Source organism: Cetorhinus maximus, chromosome 21 (assembly GCF_964194155.1).
Source record: "Cetorhinus maximus chromosome 21, sCetMax3.hap1.1, whole genome shotgun sequence".
Taxonomy (NCBI): Eukaryota; Metazoa; Chordata; class Chondrichthyes; order Lamniformes; family Cetorhinidae; genus Cetorhinus; species Cetorhinus maximus.
The window spans coordinates 44,295,986-44,311,976 of NC_135899.1; the positions used below are offsets into that span (position 1 = coordinate 44,295,986).

At 45.1% G+C, this 15,991-nt stretch overlaps 1 protein-coding gene across 1 annotated transcript in view; it reads right to left on the reverse strand.

Moving 5' to 3' along the window:
- col16a1 (collagen, type XVI, alpha 1) overlaps positions 1 to 15,991 on the reverse strand; it is a 413,938-nt gene that overhangs the window by 262,881 nt on the left and 135,066 nt on the right. The window contains exons 5-8 of the mRNA XM_078566895.1: positions 10,704 to 10,827; positions 9,394 to 9,669; positions 7,709 to 7,789; positions 3,895 to 4,026 (exon numbers count right to left, since the gene is read on the reverse strand). Coding sequence (XP_078423021.1) covers positions 3,895 to 4,026; positions 7,709 to 7,789; positions 9,394 to 9,669; positions 10,704 to 10,827 — 613 coding nt within the window. The remainder of the gene's footprint in view (positions 1 to 3,894; positions 4,027 to 7,708; positions 7,790 to 9,393; positions 9,670 to 10,703; positions 10,828 to 15,991) is intronic.

The following is a 15,991-nucleotide window of genomic DNA, read 5'->3' on the forward strand; positions in this document are numbered from 1 at the left end:
TCCTGGAGACCGGCAGCCCCGCATTCTCCCGGAGACCGGCACCCCGGCGCATTCCTGGAGACTGACGCCCCGGCGAGCTCCCAGAGACCGACGCTTTCTTGGAGACTGGCGTCCCCATGTTCTCCTGGAGACTGATACCCCGGCGAGCTCCCAGAGACCGGCGCCCCGGCGAGCTCCCGGAGACCTGCGCCCCGGCGAGCTCCCGGAGACCTGCGCCCCGGCGAGCTCCTGGAGACCTGCACCCCGGTGAGATCCCGGAGGCCTGCGCCCCGGTGGGATCCCGGAGGCCTGCGCCCCGGCGAGCTCCTAGAGACTGACGCACCCGTGATCTCATGGAGACCAGCGCCCCGGCAAGCTCCCGGAGACCAGCGACCCTGCGCATTCCCGGAGGCCAGTGCCCCAGCGAGCTCCTGGAGTCCTGCGCCCCGGCGAGCTCCCGGAGACCGATGCCCCCACGATCTCACGGAGACCGGTGCCCCCGCATTCTCCCGGAGACTGGCATCCCGGCGAGCTCCCGGAGACCGATGCCCCCACGATCTCACGGAGACTGGTGCCCCCGCATTCTCCCGGAGACCAGCGCCCTGGCGTGTTCCCGGAGACCGACGACCCCACAATCTCCCGGAGATCGACGCGTTCCCGGAGACCGGCGCCCCGGCGATTTCCTGGAGACCAACGCCCCGGCGAGCTCCGGGAGACCGATTCCGGCATGTTCCCAGAGACCGACGCCCCCACGATCTCACGGAGACCGGTATTCTCCCAGAGACCGACGCATTTCTAGAGACCGATGCCCCGGCGATCTCCCAGAGACCGACGCTTTCATGGAGACCGGCGCCCCCATGTTCTCCTGGAGACTGATACCCCGGCGAGCTCCTGGAGACCGGCGCCCCGGCGAGCTCCCAGAGACCGATGCTTTCATGGAGATCGGCGCCCCCATGTTCTCCTGGAGACTGATACCCCGGCAAGCTCCCGGAGACCGGTGCCCCAGCGAGTTCCCGGAGGCCTGCGCCCCGGCGAGCTCCCGGAGACTGATGCACTGGCGCGATCCCGGAGAACAACGCCCCGGTGCGATCCCGGAGACTGGCGCCCCGGCACGTTCCCGGAGACCGGTGCCCCGACACGTTCCTGGAGACTGGTGCCCCGGTGAGCTCCCGGAGACCGATGAGCTCCCGGAGCTGCCAGCTATAAGATAAAACATTGAGCTAAGTCTTCGTTGGCCTTCTCTGGTGGATGTGAAAGATTTTGTGCCATTATCTGAAGAAGAGTAGGGGAACTTTCTCTCCTCAGTGTCATGGTCAACAATTATGCCTCAACTAATATCACTGAATTTGATAATCTTGTCATTATCACTTTGCTGCTTGTGGGAGTTCACTGTGTGTACATTGGCTGCCATGTTTCCTGCATTGCAACAGGAAGCATACCCCTACCTCTCTCCAGCCTCTTCGCACAGGGCATTGGTCAGGTTATGACCAGCAGAAACAGGGGAATCTGTAAGAAAGAGACATTTAACAAGAGTTTGGAAACTTGTCAAGATGTTAATCATAGGATAAAGCTGTAAAAATAAAACAGCTTCCAATAAGCAGGTAGCCCAGAGGTGAACCTTCACCTTTTGGCTCTGGGTCGCAGCCAGAAGAGGTGCTGATCCAGACAATGGGTCTAATAGTGGGATTCACCAGGAGAAAGGATCGAAATGGAATGGACTCTTTCTGTTTAATTAGTATCTTCTTAATCAGGATCGAGACAAACATACATACCACATCTGGCTGGGCCTGATGTTTAAAATCTGTCTCACACTACAGTACACAACCTGGTGGGAAGCAAGCTCGGAGTTGAGTTCTGCATTATTCCTCTCCCTGCAACAGGATGTCAGGGAGCATTCAATATTCAAAATCAAACTCCAAAATAAAACTGGCAGTAATGATTAGCTGGCCATGGTTAGTTTGAATGAGAATAGCTTCTCTTCTCCATTACTACCTGCTGTCTTAAAGCCCTCTCCCCTGTTTCCTCCACCCTCTTCAACAACAACAACTGCAAGGGGCTCTTGGACTTTTGTGTCAGTTAGATGAAAACCATCCAATCAGCTGCCTCTGTTGTTACCCTCCCTTTCATAACCCAGGCTAAACATTTCTTAATGCTTCCCCCTGCCCTAGCTCTGAACTCACATCTTTCTCTGGTTTCTCCAACTCCTCTCATGCTTTCTGAGCTATTTTGTCCTGCTCCCCCGATCCTATTCCCACTAAACTGCTGATCACCCAACTTCCCCTCCTGGTCCCCATGTTAGCCCATATCGTAAAGACTTCTCTCTCCTCAGGTGCTGTCCCTCTCTCCTTTAAATCTGCTGTTATCAGCCCTCTCCTCAAAAAACCAACCTTGACCCCTCTGACCTTGCAAACCACCGTTCCATTTCCAACCTCTCTTGACTCACCAATGTCCTTGAACATGTTGTCACATCCCAAATCTGAGCTCTTCTTTCCAGCAACTCCATGTTTCAACCTTTTCAATGAGGTGCCCTCCCCTCCCACAGTACTGGAATGACTCTTATCAAAGATGCAAATGATGTCCTATGTGACTGTGACTTTGCTCCTATGACTTAGTTCAGAGACACATCACTGGGGCTTGATCTGTGTTCTCCTGAGTTGTTGATCGACAAGGTTGTTTTGTTCTATTCCGACTGTGAGATTCGTGGGAGGAATAATGCCTCCATTGTGAAACGCCAGTCTGAAGATGAGATTTTTGTTTGTCCAGACAAGCTTCTGTCCAAACGCTTTCTGACAAATAACTTTCCTCCACCATGCAGGGAAGCAAGTTGTTCTGAAATGAGTTGACAATGTCAACGCACACAGTGACTGCACCAATTCACAGCATGTTTCCACGAAGCCTCAGGTACAGGTTCATTGGGTGAGCTCTCAACAGGCAAGTTCAATTCACTCTTTATCATTGGTTAATGGAAGAATTAAAGAAAAACTTACATTCATATCATGGGAAGGAAAGTTTGAAAAGGAGAGAAAGAAAGTAAAGAAAGAAAAATCAAAGGAAAGAAGGAATGTGAGAAAGCTGTGTATTTCCACAACCTCAGGGTATCCCACAACTTGTTACAGTCAATGAAATACCTTTGAAGAGTAGTCACTGTTATAATGTAGGAAACATGGTAACCGATTTGTGCACAGCAAGATTCCACAAACGGCAATGAGATAACAGCCAGATAATGTGTTTTAGTGATGTTGGTTGAGTGGCCACGACACCAGGGACAACTCCCCTGATCTTCCCCAAGTCATGGGATCTTTTGCACCCATCTGGGAGGGCAGACAGAACCTTGGGTTAATGATCCATTAGAAAAACAACACCTCTGACAGTGCAGCATTCCTTCAGTACCACACTCAAGCGCCAATCTAGATTTTGTGCTTGAGGCTTTGGAGTGGGGCTCAAACCCACAACCTTATGATGCAGAGATGAGAGTGCAACCACTCAGCCAGGGCTGACACTTTAAATATCACCTGTACTCAGAGAGTTCAAGAACTTTTCACACAAAGAACAGTTTACATTTTCACTTAAAAGTTTCAAAACAATATTCGGGTTTGTCTCAAATGCCAAAACAAGACCACTACTTGGAAAATTCTCTCCACTGCTACCCAGTCATGTCAACATTACCTCCAATTAAATGTGAAAGATCAGATTAAGGTGAACTTTGTTTAATGGAGAATTCCGCTAAGGAAGGACAGTCATTGTATGAGCTGTGAGCAACATTGAAGTTGTTGAAATGTTGGCATTGTTAGTAAAGCTGCCCCGATACACTGTCTGGGTTGGGGATTGGAACACAGGCTGCAATGCTCCCTATAATACCCTAGACACGGCTGGCAGCATTTATGGAAAAATTGCGGATGAATTGGCCTGGCTTACCTTTGTCTTTGTGTCCTCATCAACACAGAAACACTTGGTGTGAAACTTCCCGCTCATCTGAGGTAGGGCTACAATCGGATTCTTCATCTCAGCATTCCTCCGGCTCTTTGGAATGAGTGACTCGGTTGGACACTGCGAGGAAGACAGTCATAGTCAGTGATGTGAAACTCACAGTTATTTAGTCGCAAAAACTCAACTGTAAGAACATTTTTAATTCCTAGCAAAAACAATTAATTCAATTTCCCCTCATCTAAGATGCCCACCTGCTCAGCCCTGTGATCCCACCCTGTCTTACAGCTTTTAAACTGAGGAATCTTAGCTGAGGGTCACATTATAAGATAGACCAAGGTTATAATGAGGAGACAAGATAGATCAGGAAATTGTACTTAGATGGGCGACAAATAGGAGGATGTGGCGAGTAGGGGAAACATGGATCAGCTAACCACCTGAGAACCCAGTAACCACCTGAGAACCCAGGAACCACCTGAGAACCCAGGATCCACCTGAGAACCCAGGAACCACCTGAGAACCCAGGATCCACCTGAGAACCCAGGAACCACCTGAGAACCCAGGATCCACCTGAGAACCCAGGATCCACCTGAGAACCCAGGAACCACCTGAGAACCCAGGATCCACCTGAGAACCCAGGAACCACCTGAGAACCCAGGATCCACCTGAGAACCCAGGATCCACCTGAGAACCCAGGATCCACCTGAGAACCCAGGAACCATCTGAGAACCCAGGATCCACCTAAGAACCCAGGAACCACCTGAGAACCCAGGAATAACTTTGTGGCACTTTCCATTGTTAAAGAGAGATGAGAGATGTCTTATACTTGGAGATCGAGGGAAGTCCCATAAACTATTAGGAGGACTGAATGCTTCAGTGCATCACTGCTTCAATGAAGTATTCCCCATTGCTGAGTAAGGGAGGGGAAGAGAAATTGTTCACCATAGTGTCTCCCTCTGATAGAATGTTCCAAAATTGTAGAGAACATCACAACTAACCAGCCTGCTTACACCTGGAAAGCCCATCAGATTGGATGGTAGTTCCCAGGGGAAAGTTGAAAGAAACTGTTTTAAAATCTGTGATTGCTTCATAATACTTTCAATGGATGCAGTAAGTTTGAAGGGGCCAGGTGACATCAGAGATTGGGACATCCATTCTCAGTCAGAATCTAGCCTGAACTGATTAACTGAACTCTACCCAGTCTGGAGGATGCAATGGTCACAAACAAAGAGCAATTTCAATCCATTTCCGAGTGGCTCAAGGCCACAAGTCACAAGTGCTGCAAAACGGCAATCATTTACAGATCAAATAGTCTCATACGCAAGGAATGCTTAACGTATGTTACACTAAGCAGGACGCCATTGGCAAAAGTGCATTTGTGTGTTACTTCCTCTCAAGCCACAACATGTTATCATTGTGCTGCCTTCAGGCCCATGTAAACAGCCCTGATATTAATTAGTAAATAGATTCTACTGTTCAGGAAGCTGTGATGGAAATGACTGGCTCCCTTACTATTCTCTTAGATTTGTTTTAAGTGTGACAAGGAAATCTGAACACCTAATGGTGTGAGAGTAGTGCGACAGTGCAACAATATGACAGTATGATAGTGATACAGTGTGACAGTACAAAAGTGTGACAGTGTGATAGTGATACAGTGTGACACTACAAAAGTGTGACAGTGCGACGGTGTGACAGTGTGATGGTGTTAGTGTGACAGTGTGATGGTGTTACAGTGTGACGGTGTGATGGTGTTCGTGTGACAGTGTGATGGTGTTACGGTATGATAGTGTGAATGTGCAACAGTGTGACAGTGTAATGTTGTGATGGCATTGTTTCAGTGCAATAGCGTGATAGTGTAACAATGTGATGGTATTACAGTGTAACAATGTGACGGTGTAACAATGTGATGTTGTGACAGTGTGACAGTGCAACAGTGTGATAGTGTAATGCTGTGATGGTGTGACAGTATGATTGTTACAGTGCAATAGTGTGATAGTGTAGCAGTATGATGGTATTACAGTGTAACAATACAATAGTGTAACAGTATAACAATGTGATGGTGTGATAGTGCGACGGTATGATGGTATGACAGTGCGGCAGTATAACAGTGTGATGGTATTACAGTATGACAGTGTGATGGTGTTAAGGTGTGACAGTGTAACCATGCAATGGTGTTACAGTGCAAGTGTAACGGTGTGACGGTGTTACAGCGTGACAGTGTGGTGTAATGATGTGATGGTGTGACAGTGTGAATTGTTACAGTGCAATAGTGTGACAGTGTAACAGTGTGATGGTATTACAGTGTAACAATGAGATAATGCAACAGTGTAATAGTGTGATGGTGCTACAATGTGACAGTTTGACAGCGCAGCAGTGTGACGGTGTGATGGTGTTACAGTGTGACAGTCTAACAGTGTAATGATGTGATGGTGTGACAGTGTAACATGATGAATATGTCCCAAACCTTTGTAGCTATACTTAAGCCTTGTTTAGCATTGTCCATGGTGGGTCAGGAATTCGCTATATTATGTTGAGAGTACTTGATGCACAAGCCCCAGGTCTCAGGGAGCTGTTTATTACAAGCACTGATCACTTGATATCAGCAAGTGAAAATATTTTTGTAGTTTTTCTTGTTTTCACATAGTACTCACATATGAAGTTTTTTTTTCTTGTGCTGAGTTCTGACTGGTTGTGGCTGAAAGATTTGGAGTTATTTTTGTTGTGTTCTTCATCACTGACTCGTCATTTGTTGAGTGTGAAATTTGAGTGAATCAAAAAGTGTGATATTGATGTGGGAGCGAATCACGAAATGAGACACTGAAATCTTCACACTATTATACCACTATGTGAAGGAGAACGTAGGAAGAGAGATATTGAATAGATAAAAACTTGAAATTACTGGGTGAACAAAGACCAAAGTCCACCTTCTACCATCCTGATCATCACAGGATCCAATGGTAAAGTATTTGTTGACTAACCACCTAGTAATCAATCTCTATTGATTAGTCTACAACAGACCCAGACACAAGGTGAGGGAAGCCCTAGTGGTGGAAAGGTTTGAATGCAATAGATGTAAAGTCAGTTGTTCCTCCCAATTCATGCTGCACTCACCACAATGTGTCTCTAATTACTCATATTCTGTATCCCAAAATGTTATGTTCTGAAAGAAATATCATGAGTATTGATGAAAAGAGAGACATGTTGTTAAAGCTTTATGTCTTGCGCTCATCAGGACAAATGCAAGAATGCCAAATTTCAAACCATCGCAACAATTTATACTACAGGAGAAAAAGGTACTCATTGGTCGGCAAGTTGACTCTGTTTGGTTGAGGTGTTGCCAAAGTTCCCTGCTGTTTTCTACATGGCAGTGCCTTGGCCAACCAGAGTCGACTTGTCAACAAATCAGCACTCTTTCCTCCCGTAGCATAAACTTTTGTGATAGTTTGAAATTTGGTATTCTCGCATTTGTCAATCTATCTTCTTTGCATTTAAAGCAAAAATACTATCTGCTCTCAACATCGCCTGAGGGTACATTGGTGAACATTCGCTCACTGAATAGATAGATTGACTGATTTGGACATCAGTGCTCAATCCAACTGGACAACTCACTGGGCTATCTTTTTCTCTTGGCCATGAGATCTAAGTCCAGAGATGAGGGAGCAGCTGATGACCATTTCTGACCTTACAGAAACCATTGGACATTTCAACGGTAGGTGATTTCTGGGTTCCAGGACTGGCATCAGGACCACAGATCGGTGGCGGGTTTCTGGTGGCATTAGGAAGTTGCTAAGAATCTATCACTTACCTTGACACCTGGGATCTCACAACACGTCACCTTCTCCGCCATGAGAGGGTCACAGAACAGAATCATCTGTTGTAGGTCAACCTGTGCAGAAAGATGGGACAATAAAATTAGAAGAGGTGAGCTCAGACCTTTCCATGTGATTGACCAACATCAGCTGGATTTGTTCAGTCAGTGTAACTATCAGCCCTTGAGTGTAGGGATGGTGGGTGAAGGCTAGAACTGTACGGCATGGTCTGCCCTTCTGTCTTCCAATTGTCCTCGCCTGAAGCTGATGACTGATGTTGGTATAAGATGTAGGTGGAGGTTGGTGGAGGTAGGTGGAGGTAGGTGGAGGTAGGGTGTTGACAGGGGCACCAGAGGTGCCGCATCACACAAGTCCTCATTTTTATTGCTCTAGATGATGGAGTTCGGCAACCTCTTCTACCCTGAAAGGAATCACCAAAAAGCATGACCATGTGACCATATCCTTATCCAATGTCTATACACATCACCTTTCTCACATAAATCTTTGGACACCAATCAGAAGCCTGCGTGAGTCTTGGTACATGGGGTTAATGTGTCGCCTCCTCATTCCCTTCTTCCTAGATAATTGTAGGGCCTCATTCCTATCAGAGAAGGAAGTATACTGTTCCCTTCAACCATTGGAAGAGCCTCAGGAATTGCTTTTGAAAATCACCAACTTGAAGATTCCTCTGCAAAGTCATGTCTACATCCAGAAGTCTTTCAGGAATCATGAAGGAACAAACTCCAGCAATCAGTCAACCCTTTCAACTCATTGAGGCTTGGGGCAAAGGCTAAGACTGTTCCAAAAAAGAATCCTTAGATTTAAGTCATTCTTCTCTCTTCCCCTGAGACTGTGGCTAGTTCTAGATGCACTCAGGTCACAAGGAGTCTCTCTCACTCAGCAGCCTGCCCTAGACTTTAGGGGTATTACCTTTACAGTGGGGTTGACATGTTTGAAATGAGTTATGTCAACTCTCTGGTGTAACTTTGGCGACTGTTTGAGCAGAGAGATTAAGGGGTGATCTGACAGAGGTGTTTCGGATCATTAAAGGATTTGATCCTGGGAAGCTAATGCCTCTGGTGAGAGGGTCAGGAACATGGGGACATACCGTTGTAGTTAGAGCTAGGTTATTCAGGGGTGATATCAGGAAGCTAAGGGTATTGGAAAACTGGTACCCACTCCCCCAAAATGCTGTTGAGTCCGGGAGTTAATTGAAAAATTCAAAGCTGAGATTGATAGATTTTTATTAGATAACAGAATTAAAGATTATGGAACCAAGGTGGGTGAATGGAGTTGAGGTGCACATCAGCTATGACTGAATTGCATGGCAAAACAGGCTTGAAGGACTGAATGGCCTCCTCCTGCTGCTACATTCTTATTGTCTCCCACTGCCTATCCCACCCAAGCTAATCCGCCTTCTTCCCCCATTTTGGCATTTCCTCCTGGAAGTGAGGGGATGCTCCTGTTTCCGTCAGGTCACCTATGTGCCAACATCAGAAAATAATATACAACAACTGAGGGAGCGGCATCATCTGACAAATTCCCTGTCATTATCACCATGGTATTGCTGGACCCCCGAGGTGACTGCTCCCCCTCACCGCACCCCAGTTAACAGTGTTGCCATGGGAGCAACAGAGGACACGGTATACACTGTGGGTTGTGGTACAGCGATGGCACAAACCTCAGCTGGCTTGTTGTTCTCGGCCAGCCTGCCCATGACTGTCTGACCCTCGATATTAATGTCAGCTCTCTCTTCCACTGATTTGATCTCAATTAGCTGGCAGTCGATGTAGAGGGAGGCCACATTCGCCTGCACGCTGACCACCAGCTTATGCCACCGAAGATCGAAAAGGGCAGCCACCCCTTCGCTGCTGAACACCCAGGTCACATAGTCATGGAAACGACCTTTGGCCTTGTACTCCACTGCTTTGTCCCTTCCATCGATACGGACTGAAAACTGAATAAAACAGAGAAAGAACATCAGACACGAGGATCTAAACATCACCCACAGTAAAAGAAAAGACATGATTTTGATCTATTGGGTAAAATCACAGTGGGATTCTCCCATGTCCAGTCATCACTTGGCAGTACATTGGCAGCCTGGAGAAATGGGTTTAAGCAAGGTCAGAATGGCAGGAGATGGGAGAACTTAATGTGGAATTCCAGCTGTTAATGTTTGAGTCAGGGTGACTTAACTGACAGGCTCCTTCTCTCCACACCCTAAAAGCCCCTTAAAGTGAAATAGGAACCTCCTCTTTTCAAGACAAAGAAATGAATTGCATTTCTATTGCATCTTTCACAATTTTACTATGTCCCAAAGTGAGTTACAGTCAATGAAGTACTTTTGACGTGTAGTCACTGTAGGAAATGTGGCAGCCAATTTGGACACAGCAAGATCCCACAAACTGCAACATGAAGATAACTGACAATCTGTTTTGAGGTGTTGGCTGAGGGATGAATATTGGCCAGGTCACAGGGGAGGACTTGCCATTTTATCTTGACCCTGGTCAGAACCTGCACGTGCATCATGTGACTGTTTCTACAGGAGATAGAAGGAAAGAGGCCCGCTAAAGGCAGCTGTCAAATTATTTTTAGGAAATCCTCTGGGGCTGGGCCACTGTCACCCTGAGGCCCACAACCTCCCCGATCATTGCCCTCCCACCCCCATAATTCACCCACCTTGCTGGCAGTCACCATGGCACTGTCTTCAGGTCTCAATCAGTGACCCCCTGCAGATCACCCACTGAAGTTAAATGAGACTGAGGCCTCAAGATCTCAGGGAGCCTTTTCACCAACAGAATGGGCAGCCAACCAAAAGTCAAAATTGACACCAGGTAAGCCCCTCATCCCAGGAATGAGTCGAGTGAACTTAACAACAGTTAATGCTCAATTTAGTTTATCCAAATTGAATTCCAGTCCAGCACTGATGGGTTTGTCTCAGTGAACAGAACACAGGATTGACATGGCTGAACTGTGCTATCTTTACATTACCTGAGTCAGGCCCTGCTGGTCGGTGATTTTTATCATGTGCCAGTTCTGCTTCAGTTTCTTCTTTTTCAGCAGCAATGTTGCGAGAAACGTGAAGTCCTGTGGCAGCCCCCGGGGGAAGACCAGTCTGAAATATTGGAGAAACATGCATCTCATTGAGTGACCAAAGACAAATCAAGTCTCGTTCACATCACCCCTGTGCGTGCTGACCTACGCTGACTCCTAGTCCAACAACTCCCTGATTATAAAATTCTCCATCGTGTTAAAATCTCTCCATGGTCTCACTCCTCGCTATCTCTGTAACCTTTTCCAGTCCTATATTACTCAAAGACCTCCACAATTCTCTAATTCTCACCTCTTGTGAATCCTCCTCTTCCCTCATTCCACTACTGGTAGCTGTGCCTTCAGCTGCTCAGGCCCTAAGCTCTGGAATTGCCTCCCTAAACCTCTCCACCTTGCTCTCCCTCCTTTAAGATGCTGCTTGAAGCCTATCTTTAAAACCGATCCTTTAGTCACCTGTTCCTAATGTCTCTTTCTTTGTCTTGGTAAATTCTCATTTGTGTATTTTCCTATGAAACATGTTGCGATGGTTTATTATGAAGGCACTATAGGAACGCAGACTATTGTCCAATAGCAGCTCACACCCACAGTTTCCTGGTCAAAGTGCTGAAAGTCCATCAGCACAAGTTATGATGAATGCTCCCTGGATTTTATTCTGGGTCAGCAATGGGAACAAAAGCTGAAGGCATGAACTTCAATCAACTTCCAACAGACAACCAGTTGCCTCATTCTCCATTTTCATTAGCAAAGTTCCTAGCACTCCAATTCATTGTGGCAAAAATAGACTATAACTCTTGATTTCAGGGTAGAAAATGGACCCCATGGTCCCTGTTTTACAGGCCACAACACTGGCTCAATGAGGTACAGATTTTGTAGACTGATGTCCTGGGCCCCAAGACCATTTGAAAGTCTGACCTGATATTGGAGCGAGTCATCTTTCAGCCATCTGTGATGGCCATACAAAACAGGCATTAGGAGTTTTGCATATGTTAATGAGGGATCTAACAACTTAGGAGCACTCGGGGAAATTTGGCTATCCTAATGCTTTAGGCCTGCTCTGGTCTGTTTTTCCAGGTGTGGATGCGGCCTAGTGAGTGCCCGCCATCATAGGACATATAGGATTTAGGAGCAGGAATAGGCCATTCGGCCCTTCAAACCTGCTCCACCATTCGATAAGATCTTAGATGATCTGGTTGTGGTCTCAACTCCACTTCCCTGTCAGTCTTCAATAACCCTCGACTTGCCTCTTTAGTAAAAATCTTTCTAACTCAGCCTTGAATAAATCTAATGATCGAGCCTCCACTGCTTTCAGGGGAAGAAAACGCTACCGATTAACGACCCTCTGAGAGAAAACATTTCTCCTCATCTCCACCTTAATAGGGAGACCTCTTATTCTTAAGCTGTGTGCTCTAGTTCTAGTCTCCTCACAAGTGGAAACGTCCCTGCATCCACTCTATCTAGTCCTTTCAGGATCTTATATGCTTCAATAAGATCACCTCTCATTCTTCTAAATTCCAATGGGTATATGCCCAAACTGCTCAACCTTTCCTCATAAGATAATCCCCTCATCCCAGGAATGAGTTGAGTGAACCTTCTCTGTACTGCTTCTAATGCAATTAGAATCAGTTTTCAATAAGGAGACCAAAATTATACACAGTACTTTAGATGTGATCTCACCAAGGCCCTGTACAGCTGCTACTCTACTTTTATATTCCTTTCCCTTTGCAATAAACATCAACATTCCATTTGCCTTCCTAAATGTTGCTGTACCTGCAAACTAACATTTTGTACCAGGACACCCAGATCCCTCTGTACCACAGAGTTTTGCAATCTCTCTCCATTTAGATAGTATACTGCTTTTCTATTTTTCCTGCCCCAACACTGATTTCCATAGCACTCCATTAGTTACAGCTTGTCAACCCCAAAAAACCCCATTTTTCCTACTCACTCTGCTTCCTACCAATCTTTTATCCATGTTAATATGTTAATATTAAATAATATTAAAGTCACCCATGATTATTGTGGTAGTTTTCTTACATGCCCCATTTATTTCTTCCTATATACTCTGTCCTACAGTATAACTACTCCCACAAGTGACCTCTTACCTTTACTATTTCTTATCTCTACCCAAACATTGATTCCTCATCTTGCTCTTTCGAGCTAAGGTCATCTTTCACTACTGTACTAATGTCATTCTTTATTAGCAGAGCTATCCACCACCACTTCTTATCCTTTCGAGCTGTCAAATACCCTTCAATATTTAGATCCCAGCCCTGGTCACCCTTCAACCATGTTTCTGCGATGGCTATCAGGTCATACATATTTATTTCAATCTGTGCTAACAATTAATCCATTTGTTACAAATGCTGTGTGCATTCAGATACAGAGCCTTAGATTTTGTCTTTTTACCATTTTTGCAACCTCTGGCCTTAACCTGCTGGTGCACTCTTAGGTTTGTACACTCTGCCCCTTCCTGCCACACTCTGGTTATCATGACCCAAATCTCTACCCCTCTACCCTGCTCTAGTACCTTGTTGTTTCCCTTTGATTTACCACATCTCCTCTCGCATGATTCTTTCCCCCACCAAAATGATATTTCTTTTTATGTTTGATGTGGAGCAGGAGGGCACTCCCAAGGCCCACCACTGGCATGAAATTGCCCTCCACTCCTGCCAACTCCCCACCTCCAACCTCCTGGTCTCCTCTATCCAGTGAGATGCAGACTGATATTATCCTTATCAAATAGACAGGCTGCTTTTGAAGGTTCAAATGGGGTCAGGATATAACACAATGATATACATTGCCCAATTCAGGCCCAGACCAGTTTCTGCCCCCTAATATCACAGAATTATAAATGTTTAGAAAAATGAGAGGCCATTCAGTCCATCATATTTGTGCTGGCTCTTTGAGCTGTTCATTTGCTCCTTACATTAGAACAGTGATGATACTTCAGAAGTACTTCGTTGACTGCGAACCAACACTATGGGACATTTGGGGATTATAGAAGGTGCTATATAAATGCAAGTCTTTCCTTCTTATTCACCCGTCCGTTTCATCATATCTTTGATTTTCTAGAGTATTTTAATATTTATCCTCTTTCTTTTAAAAGTTGTGATGGATTCTACTTCTGGTCATTCTAAAAGTCCTTAATCTCTTCTTTTTGATATGATCTTTCTGTTAGATGTAAAGCCACAGTCCTTAGGGAATCTTGAGCTAGGTTAATCCTGATGTAATGCTGTTTAGCTTGTTGCTGTGGTTTCCCTGGTTACAGGACTCCGTGATTGAGTTTGTATTTCATTGACAGTTCTGTTGTGCATGCGAGGGGATAGGAAATGCCAGTAACACTTCATTTTGTTAACTGACCACTATTGTGTTTTGTACCCGGGAGAGATGGAGAGATGACACCTCATCAGTTTCTATGTGTGAACCTGAGTTTTTATACAAATGCTTCAAAATGTCTGCAGCCTCAATCTTCTGCCTGGTACCAGTTTTTGTAACCACACCCATGGGCTTGACTGACTGCACACAGCATATAGTGAGCAGCCAACAGATACATACAATCAAACATTGAACAATAGAACACAACAACCACCAAGCCCTTACCATCATATTTAGTTCAAAGAAAGGGGGTACCATCCCTACCAGCACAGTTTTAAGGGAGGGTGGGGTGTTGATTTTGATGGCCTATCAGTACGATTTTAAAGCTTGCAAGTTGGCAAATCATTCTAACGTGATGTACTTTCAAAATTTCCTTTGAAGAGCAAATGTACAATTCACTACAGCTTCTTAGTCACTGAGTTACTTGTGAACTACTTTACATACACAAAAGTGAAAGAAATTAGTGAAGAAGCTCACAAGAATGTTTAGTAAGGTGCTCAATTATGTCATGAATGGTTGGCCTCAAGAGTGTGATGATGAGAAATTGCAGGAGATTTCACACATAGGAATGAACTGAGTGTAGATCAAGGCTGTCTGCTATGGGGTTTAAGAGTCATTATTCTGCCAAGGTTTAGAGAAAGATTGTTAGGGGAATTTTATCAAGCTCATGCAGGGATAATCCGTATGAGTGAAGTAGAAAAAAGCTATTTTTGGTATCCAAAGATAGGTAGCGATATTGAAGAGCTGATGAAAAGCTGTGGTGTGTCTCAGAATGGGAAATGATTCACCCAATGTTCCCTTCATTCTGGGGCGAGACACAAGAAAACCGTAGGAATGAGTACTCATCAATTTCTTTAAAGTGGAAGGGAAAGAGTACCTTGCTTTGGTCGATAGCTAAAGTAAGTTGATAAATGTTGAGCCCGTAGGACGAGCGCCAAAGCTACTAAGGTTTTGAAAAGTTGGTTTGCAATTTATGGGTTACTGGAGGTGTTGATGTCAGATGATGGCCTGTATTTTACATCAAAATTGTTTGAATTATTTCTGACTAAGAATGAAGTCAAACATTATCTAGTACCAGCATATCACCCAGCATTGAACAGTGCTGCAGAAAGTGTACAGATTGTGAAGAAGTTTTTACAGAAGTATTTGCGAGGTGGCAAGCTAGGTAGTAATTTCCATGCTTTCCTGTGACACAGGCTAGACAATTTTCTGTTCTGTTACAGAATAGCCCACAGTCTACAACAGGTTGTTCACCTTATGAGTTAGTGTTTAAACACACATGTAGATAAGGTTTAATTTACTTTAAGCCTGACATCAAGAGAAAAGCAAGGCAAAGTGATGGTGATTCATGATCAACAAGACATGAAACTTAGACAGTTTAGTGTTGGTCAGGAGGTCATAGTGAAAACCCACAGAAATGATAAGGAGAAGTAAGTGATTGGGGCGGTTGTAAAGAGACTAGGAGCATTCATGTGTCCAGTGAAGATTGGAAAGAGACTCTATCAGTGTTATGTAGGTCATTAGCATGAACGAGGAAATCCAACAAAACAGTCCAAGTTCCTCCTACAATCCAAAGTGCAAGTCAGAGAGAAAGTGAAAATCACAAAAGAGCTGAAAGTTTGTCAGTATCACAGAATCCACTGGAAGAACAAAGTAATTTTACTCAAAGACCATGACTCAGTCAATGTCCCAGTCCCAACCATTAAGTTGAACTTGGAATTTGACTCCCAGTTCAGTTGATACAGTAGGAAATGTTAAGAGAGCAGAATCAAACTAATGGAAATGGGAGAAGATACCCAGTTAGAAAGAGAAAGAAGCCAGATAGGTTAATTGAAAGTATTTAGGAAGAAAGA